The sequence below is a fragment of the Phodopus roborovskii genome, unplaced genomic scaffold, assembly GCF_943737965.1.
Source record: "Phodopus roborovskii unplaced genomic scaffold, PHOROB, whole genome shotgun sequence".
NCBI classification, from domain to species: domain Eukaryota; kingdom Metazoa; phylum Chordata; class Mammalia; order Rodentia; family Cricetidae; genus Phodopus; species Phodopus roborovskii.
The window spans coordinates 19,661,582-19,687,381 of NW_026126511.1; the positions used below are offsets into that span (position 1 = coordinate 19,661,582).

Genomic DNA, 25,800 nt, shown 5'->3' on the forward strand with positions numbered 1-25,800 from the left:
ATAAAGTGGTCTATTTCTACAGTAAAAAGTAAAGTCAATTAAGGACCATCCTCCAAAGCCAGGGAGGTAATTCAGTGGAGTGCTTGTCTAGCACACACAAGGCCTTGCATTCAGTGCCGAGCACCTGAGGTGGGGGTGTCTTTATTTTGTTGTAATCTTGCCTTATGACAGATCTGTCTATATCCAGAATTGTATGTTGTAGGTTGGGGATGTAGCAGTGGTGAACACTTGTCTAACATTTCATCTCCCTCGGTTCCGGGCCCAGTCTGTTCTTTTGCTGCTACGGGCCCTCCTCTGTGGTGCTGGAGCTGAACACTTCTTACAGGCCAACATCACTCTGCCACTGAGCTACACACAACCCCAGACCTCTGCTTTCAACCACAAACGCGGATCTTAGGCATGCCCACATACCCGTGGGGAGATGTATAAGACAGAAACGGATGCTATTGCCTCCTTTCCCACTGAACAGATGTGTGACGGACATTGCACCATGAATAACAATGTTAACATGCCATAGCACTGTTACTTCAACAACAGCAGACTTTCTGCCAGTTTTTCCTGGTTAATATGAATATAAAATAATAATAATAATAATAATAATAACAACAACAACAACAATACAAACCATGAACACCAAAAAGTGGACCCAAAGTATCTGCATGGTATTTGTCCACCTCTGTAGTGGACTCTACAAAAGATTCTTTAATACACTCTTTTTTTAAGAGCCCGGTGCTATGATAACACACACCTTTAATCTCAGCACTGGAGCTCGGTGAGTTCGAGGCTGACCTGGTCTACACACTGAGTTTCAGAACAGCCAAAGATACACAGTCAGACCCTGAAAAACAAACAAATGGCAACCCTTCCCCAGAAAGAAAAGAAATTAGTTTCCACACTTTAGTGTGTTGTTGCATGTAGTGTGTTGTCTGTATGTATTCTGGTACATGTGTGCCATGGTGCACATGAAGAGAGCAGAGAAGGTTTTGGGAGTCAGCTGCCCATTTTTGTCTGGGTTTCTGGCATGGAATTTAGATTTTTTTGTTTTTGTTTTTCGAGACAGGATTTCTCTGTGTAGTTTTGGAGCCTGTCCTGGAACTCACTCTGTAGACCAGTGTCCTTGAACTCACAGAGATCCACCCACCTCTGCCTTGAGTGCTGGGTTAAAGGCATGCACCACCACCACCTGGCCACACATGGTTTTTTAGTGTCACAGAATGTCACATGTCACGTATTTTGGTATTTGCATTATGTGGTCTCAGAACTCTCTATTTATGAAAACTCTACAATCTAGTCAGAGGATAGAAGATATTTATTTTATAACAAACTTCATAAAACCAAAATATAAAGCATAGGACTATTTGTACTTTATATGTTGATTATACTGACATCCGTTAATTTAACATTAGTTAAAATAAACATTAAATTACTTATATTTGAAAACGCCCAGTACATGATTAAAATGAATGTTGTCTCCCCCAAGAGAGACAGCACTTCTGGAGTACAAGATGACACAAGACCCATCCCAAACAGAACAGCGACCCTGGCTAGGGGTGCCTCGTGGAGAGAGGGGCTTGGCTGGTTAGGGTGAGGCTCTGGCTTCCTCCAGCATGAAACACTAGGCCTTCATCTTTTGATTCTTGGGCCACTCTTGTGTATCCTTTTTAGTCTGAAAAGAAAAAAAGAGGAGTATATTTTAAAAAATGCTCACAAGGCAGAGGCCATGCCGAGAACTACATACCCATGTTTGGGGCATTTTGCGTGAGCTAGACAAACCCACTTCTCTTTAATTCACACAGCTATCAAGCACCTGCCACATACTTGCAGGTTTGGATTTGCTGAGTCCTAGGTAAGAAATGACTTGGTTGATGTGGATCTTTTCATGTTTTTACCTTCGGGTAGTTGGGCACCAGGCAACTTATGGCCACCAAAGCCACCCCAGCCACTGGCTTCCCAGCTCCCTGTCTCAAGCAGAAGCTGAGGCTGGGATAGTGAGGACGAACTTAGGACTGGGAGACACTCCCAAGAGAGGGCTGTCACTGTGTAGCCCTTTGCCTGCTCTTCTGGCCCTGGAATTGGATGGAGACGGAGGTGATCATTATGGAGATTTCTGAGTTCTGAGTGCACATGGGGCTGGGCCAGTGTGGAGTCCACAGGCCTTGTATAAATAAGTTCCTGCCTCAACAGGACAGTTACTAGTCCACTCATGGGAGGGTGATGGTCAGGGTACACCAAGCCCTGGCTGGCCTTGAACTCCTATGTACACAACGATGATCCTGAACTCAGTGTTGCATCTATTTCCTGAGTGCTGGAACAACTGGGAACACGGTCCTTCCAATCTGACTTCAGTTCTGCAGCCTTTGTTTCGGGCAGGTCTCAGTACATAGCAAAGCCAAAAGGCAGGCACACAGCCCCTGTGCAGCACACGGTCTGAATTGCAGCCAACGATAACATTAATCTTCCGGTCTTACCTCCATCTCCAAGTGTTCAGATTACACACATGCACCACAATGCCCTGTTTACCCAACACTGGGGCTCAAACCCAGGACTTCCTAAATGCTAGGCAAGCATTCTCCCAGCTGAGCTACCCTCTCCATTATCCATACCTTTTACCGCAGTGGCACTACCATATCAAATTCTCTGGAGTTGGGCAAATATCTAAAGATATGCAGTATTATACGGAATAATGTCACTGCCCATAAAAACTAGGTAGTTTTTCATCTAGGAGAAGGGTCTATAGTTTTCTTATATTTTTGGCCGTAAGCGTTATTATGATTGGCTTTGCAAAACAGGTTGGTAACTCTCCTCCTCTCCCCCATTTTCTTCTCCAAGGTCTCACATATCCCAGATTGGCTTTAAACTAACAAACAGCCCCAAACGACCGTGAACTTCTGTGTCTCTACTTCCCAAAATCTGAGAACATGATTAACTCTCCCATACCTGACTTGTGGGATGCTGGGGCTGGAACCAGGCTTCCGGCATGCTAGGCACACACTATCATCCTATCAACCTCACACTGGGGACTGTTTCTGAGGGAAATTATGGAGAACTGGTATAACTTTATCCTTGAAGGTAATTTTATTTGGGTCTAGTATTGTTTTGATAGATAAAAGTCAATTCACATGTTAAAAGGTTTTTATAATTTCCCAGTTTATATATGTGAGTCTGTGTGAATATGTGCATGTGAGTGCTTATGGAGGTCAGAGGTGTAGGATGCCCTGGAGCTGGAATTACAGACGGGTGTGAGACACCTGACTTGGGTAATGAGACCCAATCTTGGTTCTTATGCTGAGCCATCTCTCCAGCTCAATTCACATCAAAAACATATACATATATGTGCATACATTTATACACATATAATAAAATATGCTACACATAACATTGCTATATACATATAACATTTTCTATCTATAACCTATTGTTTTGTGTATGGGCATGTATGGGCATGGGTCTCCACCTTTCCACTTTAATTTGAAGTGGAACCTCTAATTTCTACCTGGGACTTAAGCGAGGCTCTCGGTCCCAAGGCTTCTATGGATTCTCCTGTCTTTGGCTTCCATCTTACACAGAAACATTGGGACTGTAAATTCATAACTCAGCACTTGGATTTCACATAGGTTCAAAATTTGGGGTCCTTATGCTTTCATGGCAAGCACTCTTACCCACTGATCCAACTCCCCAGCTCCAGAGTTCTTTCTTGTGTATGTTATGGCAGATTGCATTCTCCAAAGTGATTCACCTAACTTGGCAGTTGTTAATGAGTGAGCATGGAGCTCCCTTGGAGAATGTCTGTGTGCTGCCCTGCATGCTGATGACCTCCTGTAATCTGAGCACTTGGATGGGCAAGGCAGGAGACTGCTGTGAGTCAGGGCCAGCCTGGGCTACACATGGAGTTTAAGGCCACCCTACTGTCTGCAGTAGGTACTTGGGCCCATCCTCTCTGTCCATTGTGCTTTGAGCAGTTTACACCATGGTTCAACAAATTACTCTTTGTTTTTGAGACAGGGTCTCACTCCATAGCTCTGGGTGGGCTGGAGCTCCCTATGTAGACCAGGTTGGCATCAGACTTACAAGAGATTTGCCTACTCTGCTTCTCCCAAGTGTTGAGATTAAAGGCATTCACCACCATGTATGGCTACTATCTTGGCAAACCTGGTCAAACTACTCCTCAGATATGATGTAACATGAGAAGGGGATGAAAGGAACTGTGTAGGACATTCTGGACACCCTCTGATCTACCCATCCTTTTCTATCCCTCCAGTGTGTGTAAGGAGGTAGCTGGTTATGACTGCTAGTTTCTGATTAGGTTCATTAACAGGAAGCAGAGAGAGTTGGCAGGTACAGAGAGGGAAAAGTTGGGCATTAATTTTCCTGGTCTTTTTGTCTGGTTATGGTTTGGCAGTGGCTGAAGGCAGTGACCATCAATGTTTCCACAGAGAGACTATCATCTCTTACCTGCTTAGTCCTGAGAATGGCTATCGTTTTGCACAGTTCCTGTCCTGTCTTATCGCTTGGTTTCCACGTGTGTGTGAGCAGTCCCTTCGGACAGTGTCGTGTTTCCTCTAAGGGCCTTGATGGTTACAGTAATAGGTTCCAGAGGGTTGGTTGTTAGGAGGGGAAATGGCATACTGCATTTAAAACACTTGAACCTCAAAGTAAGTGCTACACATTCCCCTTTGTCCCCTTCTCTGCTTTTTCAAGACAGACAGTCTGCTGTTAAGATGAGCTGGTCTCAAATTTGTAGCTGTCCTTTCTCAGGCAACAGTTAAAAGTCACCGCTACTCTAGGAGGCCTACTCTGAAACCTCAGGGCTTCTTCTGGCACTCTGTTAAAGACCCAGAAGCCTTCACGAGTGATTATTATTGCTGCTGAGACAGATGTTCACACAGCCCAGGTGGGCCTCAAATTAGCTATGTTGTTGGACTGGTGATGTAGCCCAGCACTTGGGAGGGAGGTAGGCAACAAGGAGTTAAATCATGGACGTAGTGAGTTCAAGGCCAGCTTGTACAATCTCAGACCACCTCTTCCTCCAAAGGAGGTGCATGGAGAATCAGCTACAAAGCTGAGGAAGATCTTGAGGTGCTGATCCCATGAAGCCTACTTCTTCAATACGAGGATCAAGGGCACAGCCACCATGCCTAGTTTTACGCAGTGCTGGGGCTGATTCCGGGGTTTCATGTATTCCAGGCAAATGCTCTACTAACTGAGCTGCACAGCCAGAGCCAAGCCTCTATACTTATCTAAGTTATTGCAGCTGTTTACTCAAACCATCTATGTAATAAGCCGTGCATTCTCTGTGGAAGCCATAAAGATGTTCAATAAAGGCTGGTTTAATGATCAAACATATCTCTATAGATTAATTTTTAATCTATATTAATGACAGTATCTGGCAGTTGGCCCCTACATAAATCCAACTTTTGACATTGGATAAGATTGGATATTATCTACTATTTCTTAAAAAAAAAAAAAAAAAAAAAAAAACAACAAAACTTTAGTTTTTAAAGGTGAAACAGACTGTCTTGGAACTTTAAGCTTTAAAGATTACATCTTAAAAGCCAGGTGGTGGTGGCGTACAACTTTACTCGCAACGCTTGGGAGGCAGAGGCAGGTGGATCTCTGTGAGTTCAAGACCAGCTTGGTCTACAAGAGCTAGTTCCAGGACAGGTTCCAAAAACCTACAGAGAAATCCTGTCTCAACCAAAAGAAAACAAACAAACAAAAAACAACCAAACACCAAAAAAGATTATTTCTTAAAATAATTTGTGTATTGTTGACATTTGATCATAACTAGTATTAGGAGGAATTTAGTTTTAAATTGATTCTATATAGCCTTATTTTTCTCCATATCTTAAGATTCAAAGTTCGTAGCTGGGGACATAGTGGTGTACTCTTACCTTAGCACTCAGGAGGTTGAGGCAGAAATCCTAGGTCAGTGTAGACTACAAACTGAGACTTGGTTTCAAACAATATGTAATTTCTCAACTACCCTAGTATCTAAGTCTCATTCGTTACTACAAAAATGCGAACAAATGCCAAGTGAGTAACAGTGGTTTTGAAAGGCTGACTTCTGACTCCCATGAAATGAGTAACTCTTCATTTCCAGATACTTTAGCTGGTGATATGTTATTACTAGTGTGATAGTCTAGCTTTAATGTCTAAATACTAGAAATTTCTAATCCATTATCGGTCTTAATTAGTATGGATTGATTTGTATAACATGGGCCACAGATCATCAGCTGTTTGTACATGGGTTCGATACTGAATTAGATATTTTAAAAGACATAAAACAACAAACAAATGTGGTAGACTGGGGCTCACAAAGGCAAATTATTCACTGTCTGACCCTTTAAAGACTTTTCTAACTCTAAATAGACCATGGGTCAATTGGGCACAATAATTCAGATATACAATTAGCTATCCTTTATTTTGAGAATTCCCCCTTAGGTGTTTGAACAGTATTATCTCTTTTGTCCTATTACCTTAACAGTTATTGGCTCTCCAACCACACAGTGGTGCTGTGTGTACTAAATTTGATATTCCTCCTTTAGTTATTAACACAATTAACCTTTAAGTAAGGAGAGTTCTTAACCATCCCTTCTCCTCATCCCTCAGAATAGGGTTTCTCTGTGTAGCCCTGGCTGTCCTGGGAGTCTCTCTGTAGACCAGGCTGGCCTCAAACTCAAGAGATCCACCTGCCTCTGCCTCCCAAGTGCTGAGACTAAGGGCACAAGCCATTACTGCCTGGCAGAGTCCTTCTTTTAAATTCACAACTCACATAGGCTTTTTTCAGATGAATCCACTTTTCATTTACTTATGTATATAACATTGCTGAGACATACTTAATGATTACCCTTTATTACCATACACTGCCATAATTATTATGTGTTCACTTAAGCTAATTATGCTTATAGTTTTATAGAGAAATAGTACAAATTAATAAAAACACTTTAATTGGTAGCACAGTGTTAACAGCTCTCAAAGCGAACTACTCCAGGTTTTGTGAAGCACCCAGAAGGTTGTTGCAGAAACAAATGACTGGATTAACTGGGAATCCACCAGAAGTAATTTATTAGTTACAGGGGGACTTTGGAGACGATTCACTGATAAGACAAAAACCTTTGTGCCATCCAGAAGTGGCCAACTAAAACATTACTCTGTAACTTGGGGATTATAAGACACTGAGAAAGTTTGTTAAAATTACAAAGAACAGTGGCTGATAAAAGCAGACAAAACAAGCCTGGGGGATTGCTCCTGGAATCTAGAAAGAGAGCTGGAGATTAAGGCTCCAGTAGTGTTTAACCAGCACAACTTCTAAGGGACGGACGGAAAGGCTGTATTTAGGAGACATAATTACTCTGTTTTTCAGAACGCTGCAGGCTGGGACACAAATATGGATTTCTAAGTTTACACAGGTAGGGCCCAACTTCAATGAGTTGGCAGCTGCTCTGGGCTTATAATGGACAAAACATGAGACTGTCTGGGACCATTCGCTCCTCATTCCATGTGCACCCAGAAATTTCTTATTTAAAAGGGCTTACTACTAAACTATGTATGGAAGAGGCTGTAATATTATTTCTGACTTTAGAAATACAGATTTAACCTTTCTTCCTTCCTTTCTTTTTTTTTTTTCCCCTGGAGATAAGTTCTCTCATTCTGTAGTTCAGGCTGGCCCAAAACTCACTATGTAACCCATGCTGGCCTCAAGCTCATGTTTCTCCTCCTGCCTCAGCCTCCCAAATGCTGAGAACTGAGCTGGGGGTTCCCAAGTGAGGGGCAAACACGCAGCACTGCGCATCGCAAGGTACCGCTAACTCTAGGCTCGCACTGACGCCCACTTCCCAGTTTCAGTTTCCTCCCCGTGTGTGTGTGTGTGTGTGTGTGTGTGTGTGTGTGTGTGTGTGTGTGTGGGTGGGTGGGTGGTCTTAAGAGCTAAGAAGATAGGCACACTGGATGTGGGAAGAATGCACAGAAAGGTGTGGAGACCAACGGTCGTAAGTGAGAGGAAGGATGGAACCTACTACGAGTAAGCACAACCGGGGAGGAGGCAGAGGCCTCTGCGCACAGGGACGCCCCATGGCCAGCGCAGTGAGACTCCCAAGCTGCCTGGTGTGGAGGCTGCTCACACGAGGCCCACTGCTTTCCTTGCTGTCAGCTTGGCCAACATTAATGCAACATGGACCCTTACAAGAGGTTTCCTTTGTTTGATGGATGCTGGGGCTTTCCGTCATTTCTCATGGGTCTGTAATCCCAGCACTCAGGAGGCAGAGGCAGGAATGTGAGTTTGAGGCCAGCCTAGCAAAGCCTGTCTATGAGACTTTCCTAAACTCCCAAGGGCTGGAACTGTAGCTCAGAGGTAGAATCCTTGCCATGTACAAGTGCAAGACAGAGGCTCAGTCTGTAGCATGGGACGAAAAAGAGATGGGGTTTGATTATATGATTATAAATGTCTTCTATATCACTGATCAGTGTATGTAAAGAGAAGGCTGGGGTTAGTTCCTATACTCAACTTGTTTTTTCTCCCTCCCTAAGATAGGGTTTCTCTTGTAATTCTGGCTTGAACTTGCTTTGTAGATAAAGCTGTCCTCCAAGTCACAGATAGCTGCTTGCCTTTCTGCCTCTTGAGAGCTGGGATTAAGTGCATAAACTACCCTCTGGCTTCAAGTCATTTTTATAAGCATCTGGAGGACTTAAAAATATAAAGTTCAAGGACTCACTGAATTGGAATATTAAAATCTTTCTGATTTTGAGTCCTGTAAGATTGTAAGTCAAACCTCGAGTTTCGAGTTTCTTTTTGGAAAACCTGCCACCCATTTTCTATTGCCTTTTTATTCCTTTTTGCAGTATTTGTTGAAACATAATTTTCTTTCTTTCTTTCTTCTTATTCTTCTTCTTTTTTTTTTTTTTTTTGGTTTTTTGAGACAGAGTTTTTCTGTAGCTTTGGAAGCTGTGCTGGAACTCACAGGCTGGCCTCGAACTCAGAGATCCGCCTGCCTCTGCCTCTGCCTCCTGAGTGCTGGGATTAAAGGTGAGTGCCACCAATGCCTGAGAACATAATTTTCAATATTTCCTAAAGTATTTTCTCCACCCCTTTCTTTCAGACAGGGTTTTATTACATAGTTCAGGCTGACCTTCAGTTCACAATGTAGCTGAGGTTGGCCTGGAATTCCTGATTCTCCTTTCTCTGCCTCCCACATTCTGGGAATACAGATGTGCTATCCAACCCCTTTAATGTTATTTTAAATGTTATTTCCAGATACGGTCTCATCAAGTCGAGCACACTGGTCTAGAACTTGCAATCCTCCTGCCCAAACCTCCCAAGTGGCTGATACTGGTATATCTGGCTCCAGCGGGTATGGGTTATTTTATTCTGTAAGAAATACTCAATATAACATTTTATAAATAAGTGGGAGCAGGTGCTACCTTCCATCACTTTTACTCTCATGCAAATGGAAACATGGGGGGAGACGGCTCAGTGGGAAAAGTGCTTCCCATGCAAGCATGAGGACCGGAGTTTGGATTCCCAGCGTCCACTAAAGCTGGGTGCAGTAACTCAAGTCTGGAATCTCAGCATCATAAGGATGAGATGGGAGGTGGACACCAAAGATTCCCAGGAAGCTGAGGGCCAGGAGCAGCAAACAAGAGACCCCAAGATGTCCTCTAACCCCCCCTATGTGCCTGTGGCTCACATGGTCCCTAAGAACATGGACAGACACCCACGTCATGTGCATACATGAAAGGTAAAAATCACGCAGAGTAAATTTTTGAGTCCCTTGTAAATAGTTCCTGTAGATGGGAGAAGAAAAAGGCGTGGACTTAGGATAATTTCTAGACAAGTGCAATATGCTAGTTAGAAGCATAAAATCCAATACTCATCTAACTACACCTTTAGGAAAGGGATTAATATAGAAATTGCAAGACCTTTACCCAAGACTATCCAAATTCATTTAAAACAAGTATGAATGAGAAGAAAAATATAGTGAGAAATGGAACTAAAATTCTAAATATTTGGCTGTACTTACAAACAGTGTTGGCTTAGGTATAAATATATTGTCTTCATGTTCCCTTGGCATGTTTAAAATCTTTGATGCTTGATTTTCTGTCACACCTTTTGATCCCATTTTAGAGAGAAGTAAGTTGTTCTCAGAATGCTTGTTACACATATTAATGATAATCTGTTTCATGGCTGCAAATTCCTGTTGATATATGAAAGCAAGAAAAAAGTTTTTGGCAAACAGACTAATAATGATTGGCACAAAACATTTTTTTAAACAATTAAGCAGATGAAATATCTGAATAATTATACTACATGTATGGGGAAAGTTGCAAAAAACAAAATATTAATGTACATCACACATTTTCTGTGTGTGATGTTTTCTGTGACTACTGATCATGGTTTACTTCAAATACACATGACTTTTAAAATAGTAAATATGACATTACTTTTAGCATTACATCAGACTTTTTATAAGCTAGGAGTTGCTGTTTTTCTGCATATTGGAGTCATACATGGAACTTTGAAAAACAGACCGTGATGATGTGTGGGCACCACACCTATAGGCTGTGACACAACTGGTTGGGGATGTATCTGGAGTTCTACTGCAGGCCTCTGCGCACATCTGTTAAGTAGAGTACTAGTAACCATTATTATTTAATTGCTAGGAATCAAAGGCAGGCCTTGTGCATGGCAGGCAATCTTAGCTGGTAAGCGTTTCTTTCCTCTTAAACCATCCCTTACCTTATAGAATCTAAAATGAAGAAGGTAGAGAAACAGAGCACAGAATGGTTTTCTGTGACTACTGATCATGGTTTACTTCAAACAGTAACTTTAATGTAGCTTCAGCATTTCTTTAGCTGTAGTATTTCTGTAGCCGCTTACAAATAGTAAATGGAGCTGGCCTGAGTTGCCATTTTTAATTTTTCCAGTCCTGGGGGTTGAGTCCAGGGCCTTGTGCATGCCAGCCAAGTACTTTAACCCTGAGCTACACCCCATCCTGTCCAGTTGCCTTGCCAAAGTATTTATTTCCTTACTTAACTGGAGACCATGTTATACTGTGCAGTCATGGCTGGCTTGGCGTTTACTTTGTAGTCCAGGATGGCCCCTTCAGCCTTCACAGTGTTGTCACCTGGAATTGACTTTGCCTTCTGAATGAAAACTTAACTCTGCTGACCTTTTTGAAGAGTTTAGAGTAAAATTTGCAACCCTGTCTTCTCAAGCCTATTATTAACCCCCCTCAGAAAAACTTTTGGCTCTCCATCAGTGGGGACTTTAATTACTTACCAAACTGATACATCCAACACAAACACCCAGGGAGATGGTGTGCTACCTCATTTATCTGTAGGATAACAGTGGACTCTGTACTGGGTAATTCTTTCCTATTATTTTAATATCTTCATGCCAACACACAAAACTTAGGGCAACAGAAGGATGCCCTGCTCCCCGCTACTGATCTGTTTTTAGATGTCAGTTCTGTGTCAGAGCAAGTCCCTACAGGCCTCTCTTTTCTGGCTGTCATTAGTTCTATTTAGAACCACCTAGCTGGAGTAGATATTTTAGAACAGACGGTGGAGTGTGAGCCATGCTGCCTTATAGACTCCAGGGCTAGGGCAGGAGCTGGCACCTGTAGCGACAGAATCCTTTCTCCCAATGTCTAGCCCAAAGCACCGGAGTATGCACAAATACAGCCAAACAGTTATTTGGGCCTATATGAGACTCATTTGGCTTTCAAGATTGCATTATTTAATTTGTCGTGAAGAAAGCAGCCACCAATTTAATGCTAAGCTTATTCAGCTCTAAAGGGTTTTATTTCATTTTTTTTTTTCTTGACAAGGACTCCAGTAGCTTAGTTTTCTGCTCTACTTTTCTTTGCAGCCAAGGCTGACTCTGGATCCTCCCGAATGCTGGAATTACAGTTCTGTACCACCGGTTATGTGGTGAAGGGAAGAGAGCCTCAGGGCTTTGTATAGCCAGGCAAGCATTTTACCAAGACAGTACATCCTCAGCTTCGTGATATAATTGCGCTCTTGCACTACTCAATGGGAAAGGGGAGAATGGTGACTTCATAGTCTATCAAAACCAAATCAAAACAATTTCTGTTTTTTTTTTTTTTTTTTCTCGAGACAGGGTCTTAGCTCTGACTGACCCGGAGCTCACTATGAAGACCAGGCTAGCATCAGACTCACAGAGATCCGCCTACCTTTGCTTCCCAAGTGTTGGGATTAAAGGTGTGTACCACCACTGCCCGGCCAAGCATTTTTTTTTAATGTGATCCCTGGGTGTAAGAAGTTTATAATCAATCAAACCTTTGCTAATAACAAGCCAAATATTTATTAAAAAACAATTCTTTAACATTTATGCACAGGCAACCCTCTGCAATCCCAGTGAGACAGATGCTCTTCTTTACATAAAGAATTTTAATGGGAAGGACACATTAGCTCTTAGCTTCAGGACGGTGCATCTTAATTGTGATGTAATTGACAGTTTGGTGCTAGAACCATAGCAGCTGAGACACAAGAAGTGCACAATGGCAGTACTTAGGTCTCTTTCTCAAATTACTTAAAATTCTCTCGTAATTGTAAGCGAAAATTCATTGATTTTTTTTTTTTTAATTGAATCACAGGCAGGAACTCAAACAGCAATCTAAAATTTCAGATATCTCAGCACAATACGACAGAAAGATGTATTAACTGCGCACATGATGAGGAATGATAGTAGGAAAACAGTAAAAGTTGTTCTCCATGAGTATACTCTTCTGTTTCAGTAAGGGCAGAGGGGTTTGCATGGTAAAAACATCGTAGCTCACAGGAGGTGAGGCATTCCAGGCAGTGTCAGTCAGCACCGAGTGATGCAAGGGCATGCGCAGTGCAGGGCTGTGATCTGTGGGGCTGCGTGAAGCAGCTAGAAGAGACAACATGGGTGAATTCTGACAGAAAAAGCTGCCATCTGTTGAGTTTGATTTTTGAATTTCTGGTCAATTTTGGGTGAGAATCTTGTACTATTGGCTAATTTTTCATGACCTCATTTAGTTTCATGATGTCTCAGTTTAAGCTGGACTCTACAGGAAGCAGATGTTGTTTCTCTTCGGCCTTTGCTGGTGTACACAGAGACAGGTCTTCCGTGACGTTCACCAGGAGATTAGAAAGGGATGAATGTCTTTGTTTCATCTAGACTATGACTAATTACCTCAACTGGGAAGCTTAAGATCACAGAGCCATTTCCATTCATCTGAGAGTACAAACCATGTTAGCATGCTCTCCGAAATCCACAAAGAGCATTTTAAATGCAGCAATATTTGGTTTATAGCTGCTGCTTTAATTCATTAACATAAACATGTTAACTACGGCAACACAAACGTTTATATTATTTCTATATCTACATATAAAGTTTATTTCAAATAGGGACCTATTTGCCTTTGTCTTCCAAGAATGCTGGGATTAGAGGTATGTACCACCATGTCCAGTTCCCTTAATTTTTTAATTACACTTACTTGTTTTGTGCGTGCATGTATTGGGGGCCATGTTTGTGCCATCATGATTTGTGTGGGGCTCAGAGCTGTTCTCTCATTATGTGGTCCCTGGGCATTAATTTAGGTTCTTAGGTGTGGCAGCAAGCGCCTTTCCCTGCTGAGCCACTTAACTGGCTCCTGAATTTTTTCTCTGACACTTTATCAATTACTCAAGGCCATGCTAGTTATTGGGTTCATTTTTGGAGACAAGGTCTCACTATTCAGTGTCTCAGGCTAACCCCGATTGGCGTAGGACTATGTAGACAAACTTGGCTTTCAACGTCTACAGATTCTTCTGCCTCTGTCAGTATGCCTGGCCGTATGTACCCATTTGGACCTTAATTTTATTTTTTAATGTTTTTCTTTTCATAGTTATCTGCCCTTTTCTTGTCTCACAGAAGGAAAAGTGCAAAGATGTATCTTTTTGTTTGTTTGGTGTTTTGACACAGGGTCTAATATAATCCAGGTTTGCCTACCTCAAACTGTGAATCCAAGTCTGGCCTTGAACTTCTGATCCTCTGGCTTCTGTCTCACAAATGCTGGGACCAAAAGCATAAGCTACAGTGACCGGATGCTTTTTCTTAATTATGCTCTTCTTTGAGATTCTTTTTTTTTTTTCCTTGAGGCACGGTTTTACTGTGTGGTCAAGGGTAAAGTAGAATGTTCCACATAACCCAGACTGGCCTCAGGATCCTTTTACATTAGCTTTCCAAATGTTGGGATTACAGGTGTGTATGTGTGCCTCGGTTGGAGGATAACATTCAGCTCTCTCTACCATGTAGGCTTCGGGGATCAAACCACGGTCTCCAGAGCTTAGTGGCCATTGGCTTAGCCCACTGAACCATTCCATTAACCCAGTTTTATTATTTCTTGAAACCATTTCTTTTTCTATTACTTTCCAATCTTTCAAGTCTTGTTCTATTATATAGTTCAGGCTGGACGTGGAGTCACTGTGTAGTCCAGGCTGGTATGGAGTTCTTTTTTTTTTTTTTTTTTTTTTTTTGGTGGGGGGGTGATGGTTTCGAGACAGGGTTTCTCTATGGCTATGGAGGCTATCCTGGAACTAGCTCTGTAGACCAGGTTTGTCCCAAAGGTGTGTGCCACCACCACCGGGCTGGTATGGAATTCTTGATCCCTGTCTCTGCTTCCCTGATGCTTGAATTACAGGTGTGTATTGCCCCACCTGCTTACTTTATTAATTTTCACAGTTCTATGGAGAAAAGTACTCTGCTTTGACAGTATAACTTCTGTGTTTTATAAACCAAAATTAGGAGGACTCTGAGACAGCCGATTCTATTTCCTTGAAAATGTTATTTCCTTCTGGAGTCTCCTGTCATTCTGTCTAAGTTATAACAGAAGTCCTACATGTTTCCTGTATACTTCTAATGTTAGTTTTTATTTAAGATAATATCCCATCTCTGAGACTGGACCTCACTTTGTAGTGAGGCCATCTTGGGACCAGAGATGCTTCTGCCCCAGCCTCCCAAGTGGAGAGATTACAGGCAAGCCAGTCCAGCTTCAGGACTTGGTGTTAGCATTTTTGGAAAACTTCACAGTGTTTTGCTATTTACTATGTTATAGAAAGATTATTTTCTAAAATCTTTCTGAAGAAATTAATTTTAATAGTTGCATGCTCTTTTCTGTTCATTACTTATCACTCCTCTAAATGAGGGAGTTAATATCTGTCAGTTGTGAAATTTTACTTTGTGCTATTACTTGTATTCTAGTTTCTAATTTTGATTTTTGGTTATAAATGAAGTATAGCTTACATAGTTTCTTTCTGCTGTTGGGAGCTATTTGCCAGAATGACATTCATCTGAATGGCACAGCTGAATCTATCTGTCCCTATACATGTAGGTATGATGACCTTTCTAGCAGGTCTCACTCTAGGGCCATCAAGAAGAAGGCAGAATTCTTCCCAAGTGTTTGTGTCCCTTCATTCTGTCTAATTCTAGCTTATTCTTGGCTGACATTTAGAAAATCATTTCCAAAATGTAAAAAAATCCTGTTTTTCTGGTATGTAAATATACAAAATGATGATAATTATAAAAAAAGTCACTAAATTAACAAACGAAGAACTATTTAATTACACAAATGAAACAAAAGCTCAATCAAAGATAAAACAAAACAAAAAAGCCACTCTTGTGAGCTTGGTATGGCAGCAATCCCAAGCACTCAAGAGGAAGAGGAAGGAGGAGAGTTCCAGGCCAGCCTGAGCTACCTTTGTAGACCCCCTCCCCAAACTTCTCTTTCTCACACACATGATGACACACTCTCTCACTGTAGTATAGAATCTAGAATGGCAGAGTGAAAGCAAAAGACCTACTTACAACATTTATGATGCTGGTGACCATTATTGCAAGATCTCTCTGAGAAATCACTCTCTTGAGTCCCAAAGCACACATCTTGGTCATCCATTCCCAAGGATTCACACGGGGTGGGGGGGTGGGGTGGGGGAGAGCATGCTAGCACAGCTCAATTGCCGAGCAGCTGCTTCAAGACATTGCGTACTGATGCCAATAAATTGCTAGAAGCCGAAAACTGCAAAGATGTTGGCAAGGGGACACATAGATAGCATTTCTAGATGAAAATAGCTCTTACAAGTATAATGCAAACTATGTGCTCTCCTGGAGTACAAGGAAGTGTTTTTATATATGAGGGACAACATGCCAGGACCAACAGGCCAGACAATTCTGTACATCTCTGGCCTCAGGTTATAAAAGGTAGAAACCAACCTGGCTTTAAGTCAAGAACATAGTTTGCACAAATTTCACTTAAAGGGTTTTATTTATTTTTAAAGACGGTTTCTCTGTGTAGCCCTGGAACATACACTGTAGACTAGGCTGGCCTGGAATTCAAGAGATATTTTAAATTATTACTTTGTTTTCTTTGTGAAAGGCTCTTTCTATGTATCCCTAGAGGAGCTCATACTCACAGTATTGCCCAGGCTAGCTTTAAACTTGTGGCAGTCATTCTGCCTCAGCTTCAGTATCCCAAGTGCTGGGATTATACTTGTGAACTACCATGCCTCCTGTTAAAAACATTTTGCTATAGAAATTTTCAAAGACAAGAAAGTGGGCTATCTGGCCATGGTGGCACATGCCTTTAATCCCAGCACCTGAGAGGCAGAAGCAGGTGGATCCCTGTGAGTCCTAGGCTAGCCTGGTCTACATAGTGAGTTCTAGGACAGCCAGGGCTACATAGTGAGGCCCAGTCTCAAACCCAAAACGAAACCAAATCAACCAACCAACCAAACAACCGACCAAACACCCAAGACCAAAAGACCAACCAACGAACGAACCAACCAACCAGCAAGCAAGCAAGTAACAAAAAGAAAACAGCAGGTCAGTAAGATGGCTCTGTGGGTAAAGCCACATGCTGCCAAGCCTAAGGACCTGATTTTGATTTCCGCGATCCACACTTACTTTTGGTTATAGTGGTTTATTACACCAATAGTAACTAATGTAGCATACTGAATTCTTGTTTCTCTACTTTTACACTAGGATCGTTTTCTTATTTATCAACTAATTTACTCATTTATTGTGGGTGATCTGGGGTGTTGGTCTTGGCTTTACACCCTGATAGGTTTCTTTAATTGCCTGCATGTGCCAGGCTAGCCAGCCTCCAAGTTTCTGGGGAGTTTCCAGTCTCTACTTCCATCTTGCAGGAGGAACACTGGGATGACAGAATTTACACAGGTTCGCAGGCTTTGACTATGGTCCGCATGCTACAGCAACACAGGCTCACCAACTGAGCCGTCTTCCCTAGCCTCACCCCTCCCCGCCCCCTTTTTCAAGACAGGATTTCACATTGTCATCATACTGGCTTGCCATTCACTGTACAGTTCATGCTGGCCAGGAGCTTGTGGAAATTCTGTTTCAGACTCTCAAATGTGAAGCCCTCAAGGCCAGTTTCCAATATTGTTTTTTGCAAAAGCTTCATTGAAACAGATTAATATGCTACAAAATTATTTCATTTAAAGTGTTCAGCGGTTCTTATTACATAGAAATCCCTTAGCTAGCAATGGTTGGACTTAGGGTTTTTCAACTTCACAACGGTGTGCAAGTGATAAGACTGTGGGTATACTACGTTCCATTCTTAACCTTACATAACCCTTCCTTCTCCCCACTCTCTGTAGACAAGGCTAGCCTAGAATTTACAATCCTCTTGCCACTGCTGCCTCGTGAGGGTTGAGATTATAGCAAGCAGCAGCATGCCTGGTGACAGGCACCGTAGCCTTGTGATAATGCAGGCTGTGAGCTGCAACTCTTGGCCAGCTATGTAGTTTGTCTATGTGATTCATATTCCTCAGGCCCAATAGTACATTGTCAGTCATGTGTGTTTGTGGACAGGACTCAGCCATTCTGTTTTGCACTTTCAGTACCATGTTAAACTAATTCCATGAGGGGCCCGTGAGAAAGCTCAGTGGGTGACTGCTTGTCATGGAGCTTAACAACCCCAGTTCAATCCTGGGACCCACATGGTGGAAGGAGAGAACTGACTCCCACACACTCCTCACGAGATGATTAATACTTTGATATAGCATAACCTTTATATTTGATACTTTGGCAAAGGATTTACTGATTTTTTTTTTGTGTTAATATTATATCCTCCAACTTTGCTGAAGGTGTTTATGAGCTGTAGAGTTCCCTGGTAAGAGTTTTTCGGGTCACTTATGTAAACTGTCATATCATCTGTAAATAGTGAAAGTTTGACTTCTTCCTTTCCAATTTGGATCCCCTTGATCTCCTTTTGTCATCTTATTGCTCTAGCTAGAACTTCAAGTACAATATTGAAGAGATATGGAGAAAGTGGACAACCTTGTCTTGTTCCTGACTTTAGAGGAATCGTATTGAGTTTCTCTCTATTTAGTTTGATGTTGGCTGTTGACCTGCTGTACTTTGCCTTTATTATGTTTAGGTGTAGTTCTTTTTATCCCTGATCTAAGACCTTTATCATGAAGGAGTGTTGGATTTTGTCAAAGGCTTTTTCAGGAGCTAGTGAGATGATCATATAGTTGTTTTTGTTTTTATATGGTGGATCACATTGACAGATTTCTGTATATTGAACCATCCCTGCATCTCTGGGATGAAGCCTACTTGATCATTAAGGTTTTTCTGATGTGTTTTTGGATTCGGTTTGCGAGTATTTTACTGAGTATTTTTGCATCAATTCACGAGGGAGATTGGTCTGTGGTTCTCTTTCTTAGTTGTGTCTCTGTGTGGTTTGGGTACCAGGTTAATTGTAGCCTCGTAAGAAGAGTTTGGCAATGACACTTTTGTTTCTATTGTGTGGAACATTTTGAAGAGTACTGGTATTAGCTCTTCTTTGAATTTCTGGCAGAATTCTGCACTGAAACCATCTGGCCCTGGGCTTTTTTTTTGGTTGGGAGACTTTTGATGACCGCTTCTATTTCATTAGGGTTATAGGTCTATTTAAAGTGCTTATCTGTTCTTGATTTAATTTTGGTATTTGATACCTATCCAGAAAATTATCCATATGCTTTAAATTTTCCAATTTTGTGGGGTATAGGTTTTGAGTATGACCTGATGATTCTCTGGATTTCCTCAGTGCCCGTTGTTATGTCCGCCTTTTCATTTCTGATCTTGTGAACTTGGATGTTCTCTCTCTGCCTTTTGGTTAGTTTAGATAAAGATTTGTCTATCTTGATTTTCTTGAAAAACCAACTCTGTTACATTTATTCCTTGTATTGTTTTCCTTGTTTCTACTTTGTTGATTTCAGCCCTCAATTTGACTATTTGCTGGCGCCTACTCCTCCTGGGTGAGTTTCCTTCTTTTGGTTCTAGAGCTTTCAGGTATGCTGTTAAGTCACTAGTGTGACTAGTCTCCGATTTCTTCATGTGGGCACTTACTGCTATGAACTTTCTTTTTTCTTAGCACTGCTTTCAAAGTGTCCCATAAGTTTGGGTATGTTATACATTCATTTTCATGGATGGTGGATTCCTGGATAGCTGTGGCCATATAGTAGACAGACCCTATCTCAAAAAAGTTGTTTATCCCATATTCTAAGAGCTCAGTAAGAATTTAAATTACAAAAAGAAACAACAGGCAAGATAGCTTTAATACAGCAAACTCAGGGAAAACAACAACAACAACAAAACATCAGCCTGCTCCCTATATACTTGATCTCACTTGTAGGCCAGCTTCATGTTAGCACTGGCTGGGCCCCAGCAGTAGACATGAATGAAGGTGCAGGAAAGAGGGGACAGGTTAGCATTCACTTAATATTTACAATGTGCCAGGCTTCATGCTGTCTATTACAAAAAATTTAATTTTGCCCCTTATATAAAAAGAAGGAGATACAATCTTAGGTTTTAAAACAAGGATTAGTAGGCTGGAGAGGTAAAACAGATTAAAATGCAGGTCTGTTTCGGTTCAAAATGTCTATTATGTATACAATAATACAGATGCCTTTTGATACACACTATTAGGCTTGAAAGGTATGTTCAGGTTATTTAATCCAGACCCACACACAATTAAAATATTCCCTCTACACACATTGTTTACATGCATTGAGCTATCATACTGTAGTCCGCAAATATGGACAATTATTATGAGTCAAAAAATACAAAGGACATCTCCTCTCACCATATGGCCACTAGCTCAGGCTTGAAAAACAAAGACAAATTATATCAATTTAGCTTTTCTCTGAGCTGCTAAAGCAACCTAAAGTCAACACCCACCACCTGACCTGCCCAAAGCAAAACAAAGTCAACATGGAAGGCATGTCCCCAGCTTTGGATGAGCCACTTCCTTTCAACTGTTTGTTGTTCTTTATGTCCTATCTTTTCTAAACACACAGTCCATCTGTCTTAGGAGAGAGCAAGAATGTTTAATTGTCTTGTTTTCTTTAGATCTGCTATTACTATGTTTCAGGCCCTGGCTAGTTAAGCTTTAGCCCCTCCTCATTCTAATGTTTTTGAGATGACAGAATGATGTATGCTTATACTCTGTATACAACTGAAAGCTCATTGAGAATTCCAGTGTTCAGCTGAGTGACTGGGATGTTGTCACAGCCTTTGGGACACAACTAACCAGAAACTAACTTTCTAGAGCCTGGGTGATCTTAGGGTCACTTTCACTAGAGATGGTGCTAGAGGATGCTAAACTGAACACACTGAAGTCTGAAGATAGTGAAGTATGGTCATACTGAAGTATGGTCATACTGAAGTATGGAAACACTGAAGTGTGAACACATGGAGGAAGTATGAACACAATGAAGTGTGAACACAAGGAGGAAGAATGGGCACAATGAAGTGTGAACACATGGAGGAAGTATGGGCACAATGAAGTGTGAATGCACGGAGGAAGTATGCACACAATGAAGTGTGAACACACGGAGGAAGAATGGGCACACTGAAGAATTGTGGATTCACTGAAGTAGCTTCTGATAAAATCTGCTGCCATTACTGACTTTGCTTGGTCTGTCCTTCTAAACACAATTCGCTTAGTTGCTCTCTATTTTCTGGTCTCTACTATTTTGGCATAATCTAATAGACATGTATTTTCTGTGTGGTTCACATTCAGTATCAGGGTTAGCCTTTAGACCTGGTTCTCCATTGTGAGCACTGAATTTCAGAGCATAGCTTATGTTGGGGCACATACTGCCTCTGAGTTGTATCCCAAACATTCCATTCTTCTCTTAGTTTTAGCTTCTTGATATGTGAATAACAAGATCAATGAGCTGTTAAGTTTATATAAAAATATCACAAAGTGATTAATTCTGACCATGACCTAACATCTCTGCTACCACTTCCTCTTGGCTACTGTGTCTCTGAAGAGACTTTTTAGGTGTGTAGTGTGTGCTTGTGTGCCTTTATGTCCTAGAATTCTTTGATTTGTTGTAAGCTACTATTATTCTAAGGGAGTCATAAAAATAAAGGGCTAAAAGCGATAGCAAGACATTATTTACTCTCTTCTTATTAACAAAATGCCTCAGTGTGTACAAGTGTTTGCTGTGCAAGCCTGGCAACCTGTGTTTCGTTTCCATAACCCGTGGGAAAAGCCTGGTATGGTAGGGCTCACCTGTAAACCCAGCATCCCTATGGCAAAATGGGAGGCACAAGGCACTTCTAGACGAACTGTCAGGAAGCCAGAGGGCCAGCTAGACTGCAGTGCACAGCACAGCAGAAATAAGACAACTAGGTGGAAGGCAAAAGCAACTCTCCACAACTGTCTGTTGACTTCCATATATGCACAAGTCATGTATCCCTCACACCCCCCCCCCCCCGTAACACAAACCTTAAAAAAGAAAACTCAGGCAAGTATACTTACTATTTAAAGAAAATATTCAATAAATTCCTAAAATACAATGGGAAAAATAGTATTTCATCCTTTAGAAACAAAAGACATTCAGAAGTTGACAAGTCTCTACAACACATAATATGAATGTGTGACAGAAAAAGCTAAAAGAGTATTTATACACCGATAAAATATTTTTATGATGAGACATTTTATTGCTTCACACAGGGTAGAGAGGTTTATGTGCAAGAAAAAACAAAGTTATCTAACAATTTAAAGGTGGTGTTGAAAGGACTAAAAGGCAGTAAAACCAGAGCAGAATAGTTCAGACTTCCTTCTACTAGGTTGTCTACAGTATAAATATCGGCGGGGCGTGCTGATGCATGTCTGCAATCCCAGCACACTTGGACAGGAGGACGAGGCAGGAGGATGCTACATTTGATGCCTGTCTGGAAGTCACAGTGAAATCCTGTTACAAACAAATTCAAGACATGGAACTCAAATTCAAATTCAAGGAGAATTAACTCCAAAGCATGGGAAAATGAAATTAAGTTGTTGCTTCTGCAAAAATGTGCAAGACACCAGCCATCACACGGCTCTAGTGAGGCCTAAGTGCCATGAATGAAGGCAAAGGAACTACATGGTAAGGCGGCAATATTAAACATGTGTCAGTTAGGCCAGGCTGGCCGGCCAGTAAGCCCTAAGAGTGACCCGTGTCTGTGTCCTCAGTGCTGGGGTTACAACATGTGCCAGGGCACCCTGCTTTCTATTGAGTGAGAGACCTAACTCATCTCTTCAAGTTTGGGGGTGTAGGGGTGGGGTAAGCACTGTACCGATGAAGACATACTAATCCCCAAATATCAAAGGTCATTATAAAAAGATCCCTTTTTTGGGGGGGTTAATCTTTAGCTAGGTTATTATTATTTTGTTGTGATAGGGGTTGAAACCTAGAATTTCATGCATACTAGGCAAGTACTTTGCAGTGTGGTGCTAGGTTTAACTAAGTAGCTTAGGCTGGCCTCGAATTCTTTCTACAATCTGTGTAGGCCTTGAACTTGCAATCCTCTTGTCAATTGTCTCAAACAGCTGGGGTTACAAGTACAAAAAGACTCATCTTCTTTTGAGTTTTAGAAGGAATAAGCAAAAGGCTTGTTTTTAGCTGGCTCCTTACCCCAGGCATACTTGGTTAGAAGCAATCTATAACTGTCCCTGAGTAGGACAGCTCGGACAATATCGTTGACTTGAAAGCATTTGAAACAGTATAGAAGAACTTACAACAGTTCAAGATATATTTATCCCTTGAATAGCCTCAGTTATGAACTCACAAAGATTGAGCAGTATACATGCCCTGGCGCTGAGCTACATGGAAAAAAACCTTCTAATGCATCTGTATCTGGGCCTGGGGATGTAGCTCAGCGCCAGGGCATGTACCCTGCTCAATCTCCTACCCAGGCCCACAAGAAGAATGAACAACAAAAACAGCGGTGACAGAAAAACAAATAACCAGAACAAAATATAACCAAAGTAACCTTACAGGCAAATAATAATACTGTATGTGTGTGCACTGTTTTCACTATAACAATTTTTTCCTTAATACTCATGTACATTTGTATTTAATTTTTAATGTTTTGCATATGCTTTACCACTGACTTCATATTTAACTTGTAAAGAGCACCACCACTGTTGAGTAGAAACGTGTAACACTGAAAAACAATTGTTTTTACTTAAGGAAATATTAGCTTACCTACTTAGTGGTTGTCGTTCACCCCCATCCCAGTCACATTAAGTGTAAAAAGTCACTGAATAGGTGTATAAGAAAAAAGAATGTGCAAAGGTATTGTATTCTTAAGAAAGTTTCTAAATAGTTAAGTATGAACCAAAAAGCGTGACACACATATAGAAATATGCAATTTGTTGGAACCTTTCATGAAGTGGATTGCCTAAGGGGCACTTGGGATGTGAAATGCCCCTGAAATCTTCCGAGAAATCACAAAGAACATATGAGTTAGACTCCAGGAACATAAACATACCATCAAAGAATGATAATTACACCGTGACTTCACTTTTCAGAAAGCCGCCTAACTGCAGGGTTGGTTTCTTTCTGCTAGGTGACATGCACAGCCTTAAGAAGTGGGTTATCAAGGCACAGGAAGGCAGCCCAGTTCTCAAGCCAGTGAGTCTTTGCACAGTCTAGGGACTTAGTAAAGAGCCCTTGATGAATTCGCATTAATACTAACTGAAGTGGCCATGGGAAAGGAAGCAACAGCAGACATGCTGGGTCCTAGAAGCCTATGCCTCACACTCTACAAATGCTGAGTATTCCTCGGAGGCTTGATAAGCAAGGGCTGCTATTGCTGTTGCTAGTTATCAGGTCTTGGGTTTTCTGAGTAGCTCTGTGCTAGGCAAACTTTCCAGACTTGACTTTCTATTGGCTGCATGCAGATAGATCTTTGAAATTGTTCTAGGATCAGTTTGTACTTTTCCAGTAATCAGAAAGAAACAGTTTTGGAGGGGGAGGAAATGAGATACATATTAAATGCCACTTTCTAAAACTATTTGGTAGCTCATAGTACAATTACTATTAAAAGACAGGAAAGAGGCATAATTACTTTAATAGAAATTCAAATGGATACTTGCCATGTGCTAAACACTGTAGGAAAGATATGAAGAGGAATGTGGTACCCTACTGGGCAAGCCAGGCGCATAAGTGTGATGGCAGAGGGATGGAGGTGTGCTAATAGAAATACGAGCAGGCAGGAGGCTATGCGGAGTGTGGGAACATGCCTGGAACCACAGCCCTTGGAAGGAGGGACAGTATGATCAGGGTCAACTGGGACCACATGACAACTTGTTTCAGGAAAAAAAAAAAAAAAAAAAAAATCCAAGTCCTTCCTCTGTCTAGCTTTGGGGGTCTGATGGATAAAGGACAGCATTTAAAATGGCCTTGAAAATGCAACCCTCCTATAACTCCAGACCATCTTCTTTATAGGTGAGGAAGCTGAAGAGAGAGGACAGCATCACATGGAGACTCCAGAGCTGTTAGGCAGAACTCAGGAACCTAAGTCTCATTTCATTTTTTCTTTTCATTCATTTACCTTTTGTATTTCAATCCCAGTTCCTTCTCTCTCCTCCCACTCCCACACTCCCCGGAGAAGGTAAGGGCTCCCTCCCCTAGGAAGTCCACTAAGTCTGCCCCATCATCTAGTTGAGGCAGGACCAAGGCACCTCCCCACCCCCACACCCCTGTGTCTAGGCTGGGCATGGTGTCTCTCCATGTAGAATGGGCTCCACTAAGTCAGTTTGTGCATTAGAGGTAGGTCTTGGACCCACTGCCAGTGGCCTCTTTATTGTCCCAGCCACACCATTGTCACCTATATTAAGGGGGTCTAGTTGGGTCTTATGCAGGTTTCCCCTTTGGCAGACTTGAGTCAGGGATCTCTCACTAGCTCGGGTCAGCCTCAAACTCACAGCAATCTGCCTGCTTCTGTCTCCCAAGTGCTAGGATTAAAGTTGTGTGCCACTATACCCAGCCCCCTAAAAGATACTTTTTAACCTATGCTTGGTTTCTCTTAAAAATATATTATTTAATGCTGGGCATTAGTGGCACATGCCTTTAGTCCCAGCACTCGGGAGGCAGAGGCAGGTGGATCTCTGTGAGTTTGAGGCCAGCTTGGTCTACAGACTCAGTTCCAGGACAGGCTCCAAAGCAACACAGAGAAAAAAATTTAAAAGTGAATAAACATAAGAGTTTAGTATCTTACCTTTCAATTACTTAGTGAATATAAGTATGTGTGTACACGTCCATCACATATATTTCCTGTTGTTTTGACACAGGTTTCACTATGCAGTCCAAGCAAGCCTAAAACTCTGTAGCACAGGTTGGTCTTGAATTTATGACCACCTTCCTTCAGTCCCCTAATTATAAGAATGTACCACCAAGTCCAATTATAAATTGTTGTTGTCTTTTGGTGTTGCTGGGATTGAACTCAGAGCCTCACAGACACCCAGCTAATGGATGTAATTTAAAACCATTTCTCAG

At 41.6% G+C, this 25,800-nt stretch overlaps 1 protein-coding gene across 1 annotated transcript in view; it reads right to left on the reverse strand.

Annotated features, from left to right (window-relative positions):
* Window positions 1–1,291: 1,291 nt before the first annotated feature.
* Pibf1 (progesterone immunomodulatory binding factor 1) overlaps window positions 1,292–25,800 on the reverse strand; it is a 140,507-nt gene continuing 115,998 nt past the window's right edge. The window contains exons 17-18 of the mRNA XM_051195294.1: window positions 10,017–10,190; window positions 1,292–1,666 (exon numbers count right to left, since the gene is read on the reverse strand). Coding sequence (XP_051051251.1) covers window positions 1,616–1,666; window positions 10,017–10,190 — 225 coding nt within the window. The 3' untranslated portion in view covers window positions 1,292–1,615. The remainder of the gene's footprint in view (window positions 1,667–10,016; window positions 10,191–25,800) is intronic.